Genomic DNA, 15,003 nt, shown 5'->3' with positions numbered 1-15,003 from the left:
TTGAGAAGAGATGCCTGTGCTAAATATACTCTCAGCAGTCGATTCAAGTCAATTACATAATAATCCATTGTCTGTACGGTCACATGTGCAACATCATCCTCTCCAATTTCGTCAATGCTCTTTAACCGCCATCCCTCGCGGGTGCCGCAACAACCAAAGCAACCTCTGATACCTGAAAATTATTTGGATGCGCCATCACAGAGGCTTTACTATTTGAGCCTCGGGCTTCTTTGTCAAGTGTGTACATATATTCCCTTTACGATGACTTGAGGTGCTCACAGAAGCATTCACTGGCACGTAGGCAATCAAACTCCTCGATTTTCTCAGGTCATTGGCATCTCCGAGTGAAAGACTCACGATTTGTGTCAAGTGGCTCTTCGTGGATTTCTTATACTGCTTCCTTCTCTCCCAACTTCGAATACCGCGGCTCAATTACAGCAAAGCAAGTGTTTTGCTCCAAATATGTCTACTATGGTTTTTGGACGGAATCATGTTTGGAGGAATAAGTCTCAATGTTCCAGCTCTGTTCAGTGGTGGCTCTCTATCGGCTATATTTCCAAGTATGTGACAATCCTATATCAATTCAATCTACTCCAACGCGTCGCACAGGGAGCCCTGATATACCTTCCACACCCGAACCATTCAGTTTTTACGATGTTGTGGCGCCATTCACCTTCGGATTGCTTTCTCAACCAGCAGGCTCAAGAGATACTCACCTGCTTGGCCAACATACCGTTCGCATGTCTCCAATTAGCACCGCCCAATTGAACCCCCAGGCAGTCAATTTCTGTCTGTCGACACCAACGAGTGTTATCCATGTTCCTGTCCTTCTCAATAACACCAATCTGTCCAGCCTCAAGTATTCAATCACTCCATTAGGGTATCCGACAGATGTAGCGCACGGCAAGGTTGAACTGGTTGAAATCAGTGCGAAGGACATCAAAGCCATTTCACAAGCCTTCCGTGATGAGCAGGCGAAGCCCTCTCGTCTTCGAATTCCCGAAGATCGCGACGAATACGACGACGACGACGAGTCGCACGAGCAAAATTCCCATTCCATGCTGCAGAAGTCGCAGTCAATGGTTTACCTCCGACTTGCTCGATCGGGCACCATACGCCTGGAACATGTATTGGATGTCTCTGGTATCGAAGCACGATTATCTCATTCCGAGGTCGTGGTTGTGCCTTGCCCTGAAGTAGCCTTCGTCGAGGATGTGCAAAGTACCAACGACACCATTCGCTGCGCAGGTCAGGACACTGATATCAAACTGATGATCGATGTCCGCGGGGTCCCACCATTAAGCATAAGATGGCTCAAGATCATCAATGGAGTTCGGGAGCAGTTTCTGGTGGAAGGAATTGAAACAGACCATCGTCGGGGCTCAGAAGACTCTCATCCAGACCGATTACAGGAGGTTTCCGAAAAGGGAGACCCTTCGTCCCTGGCTTTAAAAATTCCTCTGACCGTCTCTCTTGACGAACCGGGAACGTATGTGTATGCTCTGGAGGAAATCACGGATGGTGTTGGCAATGTTGTGCGTTCAGGGCATGATCTCGCCACAGCAAACCAATCTATAAGTAAGACAAGGACAACAAGGTCTTTCGTCGTCTTGAGAAAACCTGCCATATCATTTGATCACTGCAGCTCTGATGCTCCAACGCCTTTGTTGATTGGTTCAGAGGCGACTTTATCGATCAAAGCTGTTGAAGCTGATGATTTGGATGCACCTTGGGAAGTTTATGTGAAGTACCAGCCTCTCACCGATGCCGACAGCGTTGCTGCCAATAAGAGGCTTAAACCTTGGAAGAAAACTTTGAAGACTCAAGGAGATCGGAGGGAACTGAATGTCCGTGCGAGCTCACCCGGAGAATACACTATTGCAGGGGTTAAGGGGAAGGTATGCAATAATTTTTCGCTCTTTCAATTATTCATCGCTCAGATAAATCTTGTGTAGTGGTGTTCTGGCACAGTTCTTGCGCCCTACACTTGCACTGTCGTCGAGCGGGCGTTGCCGTCCGCCGAAATTGAATGGAAGCGCATCCATGAGTGGTATGCCCCCGCCCCTTCTGTATACCCCTCACATTAACACTTTCTTCAGCTCGGGAGACACGGGTGTTTCAGCTTCCCTCATCCTTCGTGGCACGCCACCATTCCAGGTTCATTACCGCATGCAGCGTGATAATGAACCACCTCGAGAATTCTCAAAACAATTTACTAACTCCCGAGGCGAATTAACCTTGCAGCCTGAGCGGAGCGGCCACTATACTTTTACCTTTGTCCACCTCAGTGACGCAAACTACAGAAAGGTCGAACTCCATGGCCCAAGCATTGATCAACTTATTCACCCTCTTGCTTCCGCTGACTTCTCTGACGTGCACGGCGTTGGACGGAGCAAAAAGTTGATCAGTAGTTGTGATGGTGATGCAGTGGATATACATGTTAATCTTAAAGTGAATGTTTTTTTTAGTTCATTGAAGGATCATTACTGACACTCCGCATCCTTTTAGGGCACAGGTCCCTGGAATTTGGACTTGCAAATTATCGGCCCTCATAGTTCCGAAACTGTGCTCGTCACAGGAATTGAAAAACCGAGGGAAATCATCTCAGTTTCAATTCCAGAGGCAGTGAGGAAGAGTGGCGGTACTTTTGAAGTTGATCTAGGTGAGCTATGCCAAAATTTCCAATACGCGCACCATCTGATAACGAGAAGTGAGCGTGGAGGATGCTTACAAGTGCAGGCGATCTATCTCTGTACCTGGAGTCGTCGTAAATGTGAAACGTGTCCGGGTTAGTACCACCTTCCTTCCAATAACTAGCTCTTCTAACCTTTCTCTTCTAGCCAACTGCTCGATTCTATGGTAGCACTCAAGAACGTCATACGACGATAACAGAAGGCGAACGTGCAAGCCTTCCCTTACGATTGACTGGCGATGGAGTGCGTTGTAATCTTGATCATTGGACGATATCTGCTAAATGCTGCGGTTCAGCCCTGGCGTATGAAGTACCGCCGAATTGGCGCCGACGACAAAGTCATGACGTTGAGACTGAATAGTCCTAATGACTATCTTCACGTCACAGAGAAGGGCGTCTACGAAATCATCGATGTAAGAATTTTTATCCCTTCTTCCGATGCCACTGAATCACATCGCAATGATTTAGATTGTAGATTCACAGTGCTCAGGCTCGACGGCCACAGACGCGACGACTTACACAGTCGACTGGCTACCTCGTCCAGTGGCCAAACTTTCTCCTGCGGTTGATGCGACATATGATGTGCATAATGGGTCTTTCATTTTGCGACCTATCTGTGAAGGGTTGAACGATCACGTAGATCTTGAACTTTCAGGGCGACCTCCCTTCCAGATTATGTACAATGTTGCTCAAGGGCATGAACTAGGGGGAACGCAGCTCATGGATCAACCGACGTTTAACAGCCTTCAACCTCGCACGCGCTTCCAGCTCCATACCTCATCCCCTGGGCGCATGTATTACGAAGTAAAGCAAATCGGAGACTCCGCATATCCTCTTGCGAAACATGCAAATGCAATCATTCCCCGTTCACAAAGGCTATTGTTTGAACAGCAAGTCTCAATGCGCCCTTCCGCCCATTTCAAAAACCGCAATAGGATGACTTATTGCCTATACGACGCGTTCGTACCTTTGGATTCTACATCTGCCGATGGAATCATTCTTCTCGAAGGCGCACCCCCTTTTACTGTAACGCTCAGCATCAAAAATTTGGCTGCAAGTCAGATTAAGACGGAAAGAGTCGTGGTCTCGTCTAATGCGTGGAAAATCGATTTGCCATCATATAGCTTCATGGCCGTTGGTGCACACATCGTCACCATCGAATCTGTGACCGACGCATCCAACTGTGCTCAATCGACATCTGATCCATTGTACAGTTCTATTTGGGTGGATGTTGCAGAGACTGCCGCTATCATACCATTTGAACGACGCGAAGATATTTGTGTTGGAGGGATATCTCAGTTCCAACTAGAGGGAATTCCACCCTGGACTATTGGGTGAGTTGCGTTGGATCTCTTTGTCCTTTCTATTCGAACTGAAGCACTCTTCAAGGTACCGAATCAATGGGAAATCTTACACGCAAGAGGCAAAAGTTTCTCCTTTCTCCCTCCTCCAACAGCAGTCAGGTGAATTCACGGTTACACATATTGCACATCAGCAGAAGATGTGCAAAGCTGTGGTTACGGATTTGAGATTTGTTGTGCATCCTCTTCCATCAGCTCAAGTTGGCCATGGAAAGAGGGTATTCCAGGATATACATGAAGGTACGTTGCTCGGTGATTGGCAGTACTTGTTATTCATCTCTCGTAGGCGACCAGGCCGAGATAGTATTTACGCTAATCGGAGAACCTCCTTTCACATTTACTTACCAACGATCGGAACCAAGCCCAAAGAAAGGCGGAAAACCTGGGAAGGTCCTTGAAACTCATACTGTCTCTCGTGTTCTTACAAATGAGTACTCAATATTTTCGGCTCTAGAGGGTGCGTAGATCACTCTTTTGTGTATTGAGTGCAGGATAACCATTAAACATCAGGAACATGGACTGTGACCTCCATTTCGGATCGTTACTGTCGATATCCGCCTGCGCAACCTGATTCGAGTGTTGAAAGGCAACGGCACTGACCCTTATCTGTACTTATACCACAACGTCGTCTTGCTATCCATTTGTAGGGTCCACATCAAAAATCACCAGCTGTTTGACATCTAATCTATAATCAAAACACTTTGTTATTGAATACTTCTTTGTTACTGCTCTTCGATCCAATCTCTAGACTTGTGCAGAGGAGATATAGAACCATTTCGAGACTGCAAAGGAATTGTTAGTAGGCTGTCGAGTAGCAGAAAAACAAAACTTACCAGAGGGATCGATGGGACTCGGAGGCTTCCTCGAATCTTGGGGGATGTTGGTGTATTGAGGATCATCCCTCCTAACGAAGCCAGGTGAGTTTTGGATTGTGATGTTACGACTAAGGGCGTATTAACGCCAAATTAATAAATGAAATGAGCGTGACAAACATGGAGAGATCATATGTCGCGGTTTTCGCGGGAGTTTCCCCAGTGATAAGACGACGCCAAGCTTCGTGACACTCGTGAATGATCTCGGTTGCATATTTCTTGTTTTTGGCTTCTCCAGAAAAAGCAAAGGTGTTTTCCGGCTTGCCATCGGGAATCTTGTAAATCCTAGAGGGGGAAAAAAGTTGATGGGATGTCGGCACCAGACAGAGGATATATATCAAACCTGAACCATTCATTGGTTGCACGGATGAGACCTGGTAGGTGCCTTTCAACATCCTCGATGTCATTCAATTTTGAAGCCAAAGGGTCTTGAACGTCAACCACGATAACTTTCCAGTCCGTCTCGCCTTCGTCGAGAAGAGCCATAATGCCAAGAACCTTGACCTGCTTAACTTGTCCGACGTAACCAACTTGTTCACCGATTTCGCAGACATCAAGAGGGTCGTTGTCACCCTTGGCCTTGGTTTCAGCATGAGACTGGGAGGGATCTTCCCAAGTCTACCACACATTGCGATGAGATCAAAACGATCGCGGCAAAGCGGGCACGTACCTGAGGGAAGGCGCCGTAGTTCCAGATGTAGCCGTGGTGGGGAAAGCAATTTCGGACGTAGCGCAGCCTTCCCTTCTTGATATCTTGCTTGATAGGATTAAAAGGTTCTTCAGTGGAAATCTCCATCTTGGCGTTGGTCCAGCGAGGAACCTCGACGATCATGTTGAAGATGCCATTGTTCTGATCAGCGAAGAGAGGGATGTCATGGAAGGGGGAAATGACTGAGCCATTTTGCTCGATATAAACGCGATGATCTAATAAAACGATGAGATGACGGAAGGATGAGGATAGACTGGATGATTACCGAGAGTGTTGGCAGCGCCGATGAGACGCGGGGTGTACACTGAAGAAAAGGAAAGTGAGTGAGTATACGCGCGAGTGGATGGATGGGTGGGGACGAACCTGAGGACATGGCGGATGAAGAAAGAAAGCGGATTTGTTGGGAAAGACGGTGTACCGTGTTTGGAACAAAAGTCATCGGCTGGGCGAGGGCTTGCAACTGGTTTGCAATCAGGATTACGTGCGATGAGTATTTATGTGCATCACCTGGCTCAGTCTGAACTGCCTAGCCAACCCGAAGGCCATCCGGACGTTCATCCTCGTGAACGGTTCAAGGCGGACGTCCGTCGGCAATTATTTAAATAAATAAAATTCATTTTTTACTACTCAAGCCCACCCTCAGCCAAGATCCCTCCCGATATCTTCCTCCTTGCTTTCGACAGGCCCCCATTAAAATCAAGACGAAGCAGTAATCGTTCAACGTGCCTTCGACTGTCGTCTGTCCCCTCAACTCCTTTGGAATTTCTCGACATATTCGCAGTTGTTTGGTTGGCACCTGGCAGAAACATCGACTTAGATGTGTCCATCCCAGATGAGAAAGGCTGCTGTGACGTAGATGCTGTCAGTTGCTCATAGAAAGACTCCAGTAGATCACGCAATGTCTATGCAGACAAAATCAGTACTTCCTCTAGCAAATTTACCAAACGAACCTGATCGATTTCAGCTACAACAAGCCAGCGTTCTTTGACCATCGCACCAACTTGGTCGTCGCCCTCTTTCAGACTACCCTCAAACAACAATGCTGGCAGCACATCACCACCCCACCTCTCAACTTGAGCTACGAATCGCTCACAAACATCCAAGATCGGTTGGAGGATGGCGGTGAGTGAGGGGTTGGTCAGAAGACAGCCATTGAGCAGGCGGTCGAGATAGCCAGTATGGATGGTTCGAAGGGTGGTAAAATCTAAATGAGAAGAAGTACCGGATGGTATTGAGGCATTGTGGGTGTCAGCATGGCTTTGCGAGGCGACATTGCTCTCAGCTCGTGCAGAGGAACCGTTTCCTTCTTTGCCCACCCGATCCTTTAGTTTTCTGAATTCCACATCCACGACATCCATCAACACATACCCGGAGAGCGTGTCTAAAAACCACCCCATATCCCTTACAATCCCCCATCCACACCTTAATAGTCGTTTTCGAACATCTGAATCTTCTGTGGTTCCACCTTCGCCGAGACCAGTCCACCGCCGACGTGCGCGTTGCGCATTAGAAAGAGAAGTCCAACAGGTGTTTACCCGTGTATGTGTTTTGCGTAGTGCAGAAAGAAAGGCGAAAAGCGTCGCGTAAGCCGAGAGGTCTGCGCGATCAAGAAATAAATCCAAAGGCCAAGAGATGGAGTAGCACAATGACAATGGTGTGCCAAGAAGATGAGTATTGAAGAGTGACGTGCTGGACGCCCCCCCGTGAGTTGATGGTAGCGAGGATTGTCCTTTCGGGCTGCTCAAAGACGGCAGGAGAGGTCGAAGAGGTCCAGAAGGAAGGGAGAAACGCAAGCGAGCTAGATATGGGTCATGCTGGGCCGTCGTTCCAAGGGAAGCGCGAAGGAGAGCTAAATTGAGATCCTGCTCGCGAATCATGGATGTCGATCCCGCGCGTGTTGCCAAACGCGAAGTCTTGAGGCGTTCGATTTCACGAATCAAAGAAAGACTAAACTCCCCGTTCCGAAGAAGGAAGTAGTTTCCTCTACAAAATTCGTAAGCTATGTTGCACAGAGTTGACGCAAGAAGGCATACAATGAGTCGAGAGCGCCTTCAATATCATTGCGGGTCAGAACATTAAGCCAAAGCCACTCGCCGACGTTTGTTCTGATCTGCGAGATTACAAGGTCGAATGCATGCTGGTCTTCTGGCAGCACGGATTCTAACATCATAGTATGCTCAGAAGCTATATCCCTTGGGAGTTGCTTCTGCCACCTCACAGCATTGATGGTTCCGATGGCTCGACCCACATATGCAATGGAGTCCCGGGTCTGAGTTGAAACGCAAGAAGGAATGTGCCCTTCCTTGAGTACATAGTCCTCAGATGCCAGAGGATCCGTTGGTGATAAAGACCCGTGGACGATGAACGCCGTCAATTGGGTTCGCCATACACCTTGAACGGTGATCGATATTCGCGAGATAATATCCGCAATGCGGTAGACGCCCGTCCTTGAGCGAGCCAATAACATATCAATCAATGGTCCGGGTTTCCATTGTTTCTCTGATTCCAACTCATCCATGAGCGTGGAAAGGGCGGCGAGTGGGGCATCCCATTCTGAAAAGATCGCACGTACAGATGACAATGGCACAAACGCACCACTTCCAACAAGCGCAGAATCGCGCCTTAGGATCTTTGCCTCTGTCTCGATAACTAAAGATTCGTATTCTTCTTTCAGAATATGGCTCAGAGTCGCACAAAGAGCACATATATAGCGAGATGACGAGCGCGAAAGAGTGCTGCAAGAGACCTTGATTTTTCGGTACCGAAATGCAATGAGGCCGAGTGATTCTAGACACTGCTGTTCGCCTGGATGTAGAAGGGGAGCAAGAGCTGGATTGAGGGAAGAATCCTTGGTGAATAGAGACGATGAATGTCCCGCCAGAAGGAGGAGAATTTCTGCTATCATTTCATGAGCAAATCATGGGGGCGCGTCAATCACGTCACGGTCTGGGTCAATGTCATTGTCACACCGCATGTCAGATCATGGCACCTCCAAGTCGCAGGTAGTTTCCCCTCTGGCGTCGCGTGCGATGGACACCCTCGCCAACATCCCTGTATCAGTCCCCATCCATCACGTTTCATCTTTCGATTTTGATGATGCCTTCAATGACTCCGACGACACCGACGTTCCGTACATTTTCTCTCCTGATGCCATCCGAGAGGAGTTTGCAAGGAGTATGCCCGTAGAAGACGACTCTTGGGAGGAAATCGAAAATGCTGCATCAACTGGTGGCTTTTTTGACGACTCCAATACTTCTGTCTCTACCCTAGACATTAATTCCGATCCTCAGATAGCACCGGAGTCCCCAATGGTGGGATCTGCTTTATCAGCCTACTTTTCCCAGATATCCCTTTCGACGCCAGCTCAGGAGTATGAATCTCCAGGAGAGCACCCGACAGCCTATGTCAACCATCACCCGCATCCCAACGTCGTCGTCAACGCCTCTGAGCCGCCACCACGCCGAGTTCACTCGACATCAGGCTTGTCTCAGCCCATTGAAGGCCCTCCGTCTAACACCACGTCAGATATTTCCGCTCCACCGATTCTAGTGACGCAAACCGCCAAAAGTCTACCTTTGGTAGCGGAGCCTGCATCGCACTCCCTGTCCACTCCTCAGTCTGTTATCGTTTCTACCTTGTCTTCAGATCCTCCTGGGCCAAGTGTACCTTTGACTGAGAAACCACAAGGTCATCGGCGTAACCGTTCTGCGGGCCCTACCGCTCTGGAAAAGGTGAGGAGCAAAACACGCCCATCCTTCCTCCCTCCAAAGCCTCGTCAAGAGGACGACAAGCATATGGCTGATTGGCAACATATGATGAAGCTGAGCCGTACAGCGGGTAGGATACACTGTTTCGCCCTTATTTTCTTCTTATGACGTGATACCACGATAGCGGAGAAGCGCAGGAAGGCCTTGCAAGAGCGTCGCCTGTTGCGAGAAAAAGCTATAGAGGAATCCCTTCACATTTGGGAAACTGAGGTGATCCCTGATTGGCGAGTTGTTTTCAAAAAACCCTCTCTTAGAAAACTGTGGTGGCGCGGAATACCCACAAAACTTCGCGCCTCAATGTGGGAGAAGGCTGTAGGCAACCCATTGGCACTGAACAAAGGTAGATATTTGATCCATGATCTAGCCCAATACGCAATTTTCACGGGATTCCAGTACTCGACAAGCAACTGACCAAACATATTGTCCAGATCACTACCGTACCTGTTTATCTCGTGCTAAACGTGCCCTTGCCTCTGGTGTTTTTCCGCAAACAACCCTAGACTTGATTGAACGCGATATCTCTACTACCCTTCCCGCATTGCACATATTTCATCCAGAATCAGGCCCACTCTACGGAGACTTGAAGGATATGCTATCAGCCTGGGTAGTGTCTCGAAGCGATGAAGGGTTGGGATATACGTTTGGGGCCGCCAAGATCGCTGCAATGATGTTGATCAATCTGCCAAATCAGCAAGCCTTCATCGTTATGCGAAATTTGCTTGAAAGACATTGTATGCGGAGTTTCTTTGGAGGAGACAGAGCCAAAGAAGATGTACGTAATTATTAGCTCAATGAAGCTGTTGTGGTTCTAGAGTTTTTAATTTAACAGGTCGAAGCATACTACAGGTGAAGGCGGTAGTTTCTGCGCATTCTTTAGGGAATTAACCAGACATTGTCTTCGTAGGATTTTCGACACACTTCTAGCTGATGGCATGCCGAAAAGTGAGCTGGCTCTCCCTCCCAGCTTTTTCTCTTATCTGAACTTTGTAAGTTTACTTCAACTTCAAACAGCACCAAATCTCGCCTGCCTCCTACCTTCCGGACTGGTTAATCCCCCTCTTCCTCGATCACCTGCCGTTTGAAGCCTGTGCCAGGGTTTGGGATGTCCTGCTTCTTGAAGGGGACTCGTTTCTATACCGAGCATCTCTCGGGATACTTGGTGTCCTCGAACCACGCTTATTCTTTCCAGAGAAAAAGGAGTTGCTTGAGCTTCTTAAGTATGCATCTCCCACTATTTTTGTTTTGCGTTGTACTTACCAAGTCGCAGAGGAGAAAATAAAGCTGCTCTAGATGTGGCAAAACGCGAAGGTCGGCCACTAGATGGTGGGAGGTATGAAATATATGGTGTTGATGAGGAGACGCTGTGGGAGCGCATCGACCATATGAATGATTGGTGGAAGGAGAGCACCTGGACTCGCTTGATACAACGAGAGTTACCCGACCTTTAATCGGTGATCCATGTTTCGATCTCCTCTCGCCTTCGTAAGCGTTATTCATTGTAACTACATAAAGGAAGAAGTTCAAAACAATGTCCACTTGGAATAATCGAGTGTCGAAAAGTAAAAACTCGTCAACGGAGAGAAGTACATTTTTCCGGGGGCCCCTACAAGTCCAAAATAAAACAGTGTCCACTTGAGTCCAGTGATTGTAACTAAAAAGGAAGACCAACTACGAGTCCAAAACAATGTTCACTTGTACCAATTGAATATCAAAAATGTCAAACAAGTAAAAACTCGTCAACGGAGAGAAGCACATTTTTCCAAAATTCCTGAACTGTGAATTCTTCAAATCCATTTTCGTCATATCCAAAACTGATCCACAACTTGCTGGCGAACGTATAGCCGAACAGGAGCATCCCACCTGATCGTTGTCGAGAGCCTGTAGTGAGGGTGTGTAACTTGATATCCGGAAAGTTTGGATGCTTGTAAATGCCGTCAAGGTTTCCAAGGAGGGATAACCCCATGAGAGCGCTGGAAGGAGATTTATCGAAACCTCTGATAATGGTGGGTGCCACATTTCGGGGTGGAAGGGCTTTTACACCATCGTCCTCCCTAGCCCACTGACGAGCACGTGAGCCTCGCTCTTCAGCCATTCGGCGACTCCGCGGGATGATCATAGGATTTTTAACGGCTCTTGTACTTTGATCTTTTGCTGAGCGAGCTCGAAGCCAGAAGGTTGGAGTTACGTCACCAGACCGAGGTAGGAAGGTCGGAAGCACAATGTTGAAGTAGCCGATAGCGATATACCAGTAGGAGTCATTCAGTGCTTTGTTGGATTGTAAAAATGGACGCATATTGAGAGCCGAATACATCATCCTATTTATCAAGAACCTTCAGTATCGCGATACGGACAGAAATTTATGAGCATACATGGGTAATTGCCAGTTCTGGCCGTAAGTTTTTGCCCACGCAACGTTACACACTGCGAACAAAGCGCTCGAAATGGAGACGCCACGAGATTTGCATTTGCTTAAGATGTACTTTGTGCGAGCCGGGTCAAACGAAACTGTAGGCACGATCGTACGGCGCTCTTTTGCACTGCGACGGGGGAAACTATGCCCCCCCTAGAACGGTGTGTCAAGACGCTGTACGGAGAAGTCAAGATACTACAAACTGTGAGTTTGTGTTGACCGATCTGGAAGTCAACGAGGGATGCTGCATGGTAAAATTTTCCACCGGGAGAAGATGGCAGTCTTGATTCAATGGACTCCGGCAGAGCTGCTTCCTGGAACAGATTTTTCAAAATCCTGGCAGATGAGGAAGGGACTTGAACTCACATTCAAGGTCTCGTAACAGCGCTTGCATTCATCTTCCAATATTACCGTAAGCTGTTGTTCGCTTAGTAAACCACCAAGCATGCCAAAAAAGTCGTTTGCAAATCGATGTAAAGCCATGCCATCCCCCAAAAAATGTGTAGCGCAGATGAGGAAGTCGTAATTCTGCGTCGCATCGGCACTCTTTGCGATGTCCGAAGTATTCTGGACTGTTGATACAACAAGATAAGAAAGGCGCTCGTTGGACAATGTACGTGATCCATTCAAATATCCGTCGATAAGGTCTGAATATTACGAAGGCTAAGCAAGGGTCACCTCAAAGATAATAAAACAGAGCTACCTTCAGCCGATTGAGTTCGATAAGCGAGATTTTTGTCCGCATCCTCGAGAGCATGTTTAGGCGAGGGAGGTGCTTCGTATCTTCCGATTTGATCAGAGGAAAGTTAGATGTACATCGAGAACGAAACTGAAGGAGGGCATACACAAAACGGATATCTTCGTAATCAAGCATCTCGACCCGGGATGCCAGCAAAGGATGCCTCAATCGAAGGATTGCCCATATCAGACAGACACGTTCCCGCTGGAGGATGGATGCTGAAGCGCGACAGCCGAGGTGGAGGTACCTGGGGGGTTTGGGTAAGCATACGCACAATTTAAAAGAAAGGCAGATTTACATATCATTTACACCCGATTGGCGGGAAGGCAGGAAGTATGACACCTCTGTGTCGCCCAACTGACGCTCGGAACGCTTTGTATGCGCTGCATCTGCGTCGAGCTCTATAGTAGGCTTTTCCGCCATTTTTTCTAGAGACGATCGGATTTGAAGGGCTATTGGCAGGCCTAGGGAGGGGAAGATTTAGTAGGACTCGGAGCAGACGCGCTTTAAGTGTCAAGAGGCGGTCAGCGCTCAGCCTTCTCATTGGATTTTCATTCCGTCTTCGGGGGGATCAACATGATAGTACTTGAGCTAGTTCGATATCGTTCGTCCCATCATGACGCCTTGATCTCGAGTTGGATTGTTGCGGAACCAATAATAGGATCTTTAAATCTCGACGTCGTGGCAAAGCGTGGCATTACACATACTTACCCAGTTAGATTTTTGTGTACCCGAAGAGCAAAAGTATTTCCGATTTACAATGATCTACAAAAAGATAGGTTCGAAAGAAGGGGTTTTAGGAGTATCAGTGGTAAATTTCGTCGTAATGTCAATGAGGCCTTGTACAGGAGAATACAACAAGTACAAAATCCCCTCCCCCTTGAATAAAGTCCCAGGCTGTCTATCAGTATCGTAATTATCCATTATCCACTAGTCCGGACTCCGATGCGTGTCCTTGTCAAAAATCTAACCATCGTCTCAAGCACTAACTGCCGTCATATCTTTTCCTCAGCCTCCCCTGTAACGCGGCTCGGTTCCCTCAGCTTAATAGAATCTTTGTCTGCCATCTCAAGGTCCACATTCCGTGTCGCAGGTTTTGGCGACGTCTCCAACGACTTGACCCAAGTGTAAAACCTATGAACATCAGACTCACACACTGTCTTCGGGGGAATGAGTGGCATGATCTTGCTTACATGGTTCCTCCGAGAATTATTAAAATCGAAGCCGCTCTGTTCCTGATCCCGCACAAAGTATCAGCGTCATTGTAAGGTGCAAGTGATGGTGTACTTACACAGTCAGAACATCTTTGAAGATCGAGACACCAAGCACGGTTTGAAGAACAGATCGTGCTGCCTGATCATAGGTTCCGTTTTCAGGTCAGTGGATATTGTGAGGCACCGATGAATACGTACGCTGGAGAACATATGCGTTATAGGACTTGTAACCTTGATACTGAGCAGCCCGGCGACGCAGAGCAAAAAACCAAAGATTCCGGTCACAAGGCAACCCCACACAAAGATGGTGCCATTCCATTCCTGAGCCTGTGACATCGCCCAGAGAGTTGAGATTTCCCCTCGGATGAGGACAAAGGGTAGGATCATTACGGCCGAGCCAAAGTTTGTCCACCACGCAAGCTGAATCGTGGAATTATTGCAATGCGGCAGGGAGTTTTTGATCAGAACAGCATGGAAAGCAATGAACAGCGACGACAGAACGCCGTAGAACAAGGAGAGGGTGGATGGAATGGCGGATACAGGAGTGGACGACGAAGGGGCAACGCCCACCATGAAGCCAGTAGTGACAGTGACTGCGGCAATGATAACGTTCCGGGACGGCGCACTGTGTGTATATGCCGAAGACACGGCAATTGTGAGGGGTAGGACAAGACCTCTGGCAATCTAGGCAGAGACTGCTAAATGACACGAGGTAAGTGAGTGGTGAATAACCTCACCTGAAAAAAGGATGCATCGACATCACGCAGGCAAAGAGTGTTAAAAACCAGGCCAGCAATATTGACAGAGACTACGGGAAGGAGTTTCTTTGCAACTTGTACGTCGAAAGTTGGTATTTCGATACCCTTATGAAGAGAGGCGGATGCATGCAAAAGAAGGACAGCGATTATGAGCTGTAGAAGTAGAAACAACAGGGGAAGATCTGGGGTGTTGTTCAGAACGGCCTTGTTACTTGAAAGAAGAATGAGAAGATGAAATAATGGATGGTGGGAGACGCACACGAAGACCATCTGATGATTGGAAGAGATGGGGTGAGAAGTGTAGGACGAAGGAGAAAAGGAACTTACGACGAGGGCCGACGTCATGTAGAATGCAACGACGGCTGCAACTTGAAGCCTGGTTGCCTGGTCAGACGGCATTTTGAAGAGGGCAAGGAGGGGTAGAGCCTTGGGTAGAGCCAAGATGACATTGAGAACGGTGTGTTATGTACTAATCTGTCAC

General features: G+C 47.9%; 6 protein-coding genes across 6 annotated transcripts; 2 read left to right on the top strand and 4 right to left on the bottom strand.

The window, feature by feature from the left end:
• Positions 1 to 114: 114 nt before the first annotated feature.
• On the top strand, positions 115 to 4,652 carry LACBIDRAFT_301143 (uncharacterized protein; the record flags this gene model as incomplete). The annotated part of the gene is made up of 13 exons (XM_001873985.1): positions 115 to 237; positions 302 to 560; positions 610 to 1,898; positions 1,956 to 2,050; positions 2,100 to 2,451; positions 2,509 to 2,662; positions 2,712 to 2,788; positions 2,841 to 2,936; positions 2,989 to 3,105; positions 3,161 to 4,026; positions 4,082 to 4,293; positions 4,340 to 4,510; positions 4,564 to 4,652. The coding sequence occupies 13 exons, from the start codon at positions 115 to 117 to the stop codon at positions 4,650 to 4,652; spliced, it is 3,900 nt and encodes a 1,299-aa protein (XP_001874020.1).
• A 145-nt stretch (positions 4,653 to 4,797) lies between these two features.
• LACBIDRAFT_301142 (uncharacterized protein) lies at positions 4,798 to 6,073 on the bottom strand (the record flags this gene model as incomplete). The annotated part of the gene is made up of 7 exons (XM_001873367.1): positions 4,798 to 4,835; positions 4,887 to 4,996; positions 5,046 to 5,210; positions 5,269 to 5,543; positions 5,596 to 5,849; positions 5,900 to 5,938; positions 5,998 to 6,073. 7 exons carry the CDS (start codon positions 6,071 to 6,073, stop codon positions 4,798 to 4,800), a joined length of 957 nt encoding a protein of 318 aa, XP_001873402.1.
• Positions 6,074 to 6,230: 157 nt separating this feature from the next.
• Positions 6,231 to 8,539, bottom strand: LACBIDRAFT_170265 (gamma-tubulin ring complex protein; the record flags this gene model as incomplete). Its single annotated transcript, XM_001873366.1, has 3 exons — positions 6,231 to 6,536; positions 6,585 to 7,617; positions 7,668 to 8,539. 3 exons carry the CDS (start codon positions 8,537 to 8,539, stop codon positions 6,258 to 6,260), a joined length of 2,184 nt encoding a protein of 727 aa, XP_001873401.1. The 3' UTR covers positions 6,231 to 6,257.
• Positions 8,540 to 8,663: 124 nt separating this feature from the next.
• LACBIDRAFT_301140 (uncharacterized protein) lies at positions 8,664 to 10,849 on the top strand (the record flags this gene model as incomplete). Its single annotated transcript, XM_001873984.1, has 7 exons — positions 8,664 to 9,471; positions 9,526 to 9,741; positions 9,830 to 10,173; positions 10,231 to 10,247; positions 10,306 to 10,343; positions 10,393 to 10,618; positions 10,669 to 10,849. 7 exons carry the CDS (start codon positions 8,664 to 8,666, stop codon positions 10,847 to 10,849), a joined length of 1,830 nt encoding a protein of 609 aa, XP_001874019.1.
• Positions 10,850 to 11,118: 269 nt separating this feature from the next.
• LACBIDRAFT_320838 (uncharacterized protein) lies at positions 11,119 to 12,973 on the bottom strand (the record flags this gene model as incomplete). Its single annotated transcript, XM_001873365.1, has 7 exons — positions 11,119 to 11,716; positions 11,771 to 11,964; positions 12,015 to 12,125; positions 12,178 to 12,383; positions 12,515 to 12,594; positions 12,657 to 12,797; positions 12,849 to 12,973. The coding sequence occupies 7 exons, from the start codon at positions 12,971 to 12,973 to the stop codon at positions 11,119 to 11,121; spliced, it is 1,455 nt and encodes a 484-aa protein (XP_001873400.1).
• Positions 12,974 to 13,739: 766 nt separating this feature from the next.
• On the bottom strand, positions 13,740 to 14,921 carry LACBIDRAFT_320837 (uncharacterized protein; the record flags this gene model as incomplete). Its single annotated transcript, XM_001873364.1, has 5 exons — positions 13,740 to 13,785; positions 13,842 to 13,903; positions 13,963 to 14,448; positions 14,502 to 14,733; positions 14,782 to 14,921. The coding sequence occupies 5 exons, from the start codon at positions 14,919 to 14,921 to the stop codon at positions 13,740 to 13,742; spliced, it is 966 nt and encodes a 321-aa protein (XP_001873399.1).
• Positions 14,922 to 15,003: the final 82 nt, after the last annotated feature.

The sequence above is a fragment of the Laccaria bicolor genome, genomic scaffold (assembly GCF_000143565.1).
Source record: "Laccaria bicolor S238N-H82 LACBIscaffold_1 genomic scaffold, whole genome shotgun sequence".
Taxonomy (NCBI): domain Eukaryota; kingdom Fungi; phylum Basidiomycota; class Agaricomycetes; order Agaricales; family Hydnangiaceae; genus Laccaria; species Laccaria bicolor.
Note: the sequence above shows the minus strand (reverse complement) of the source record. Positions and strands in the feature narration are given on the sequence as shown.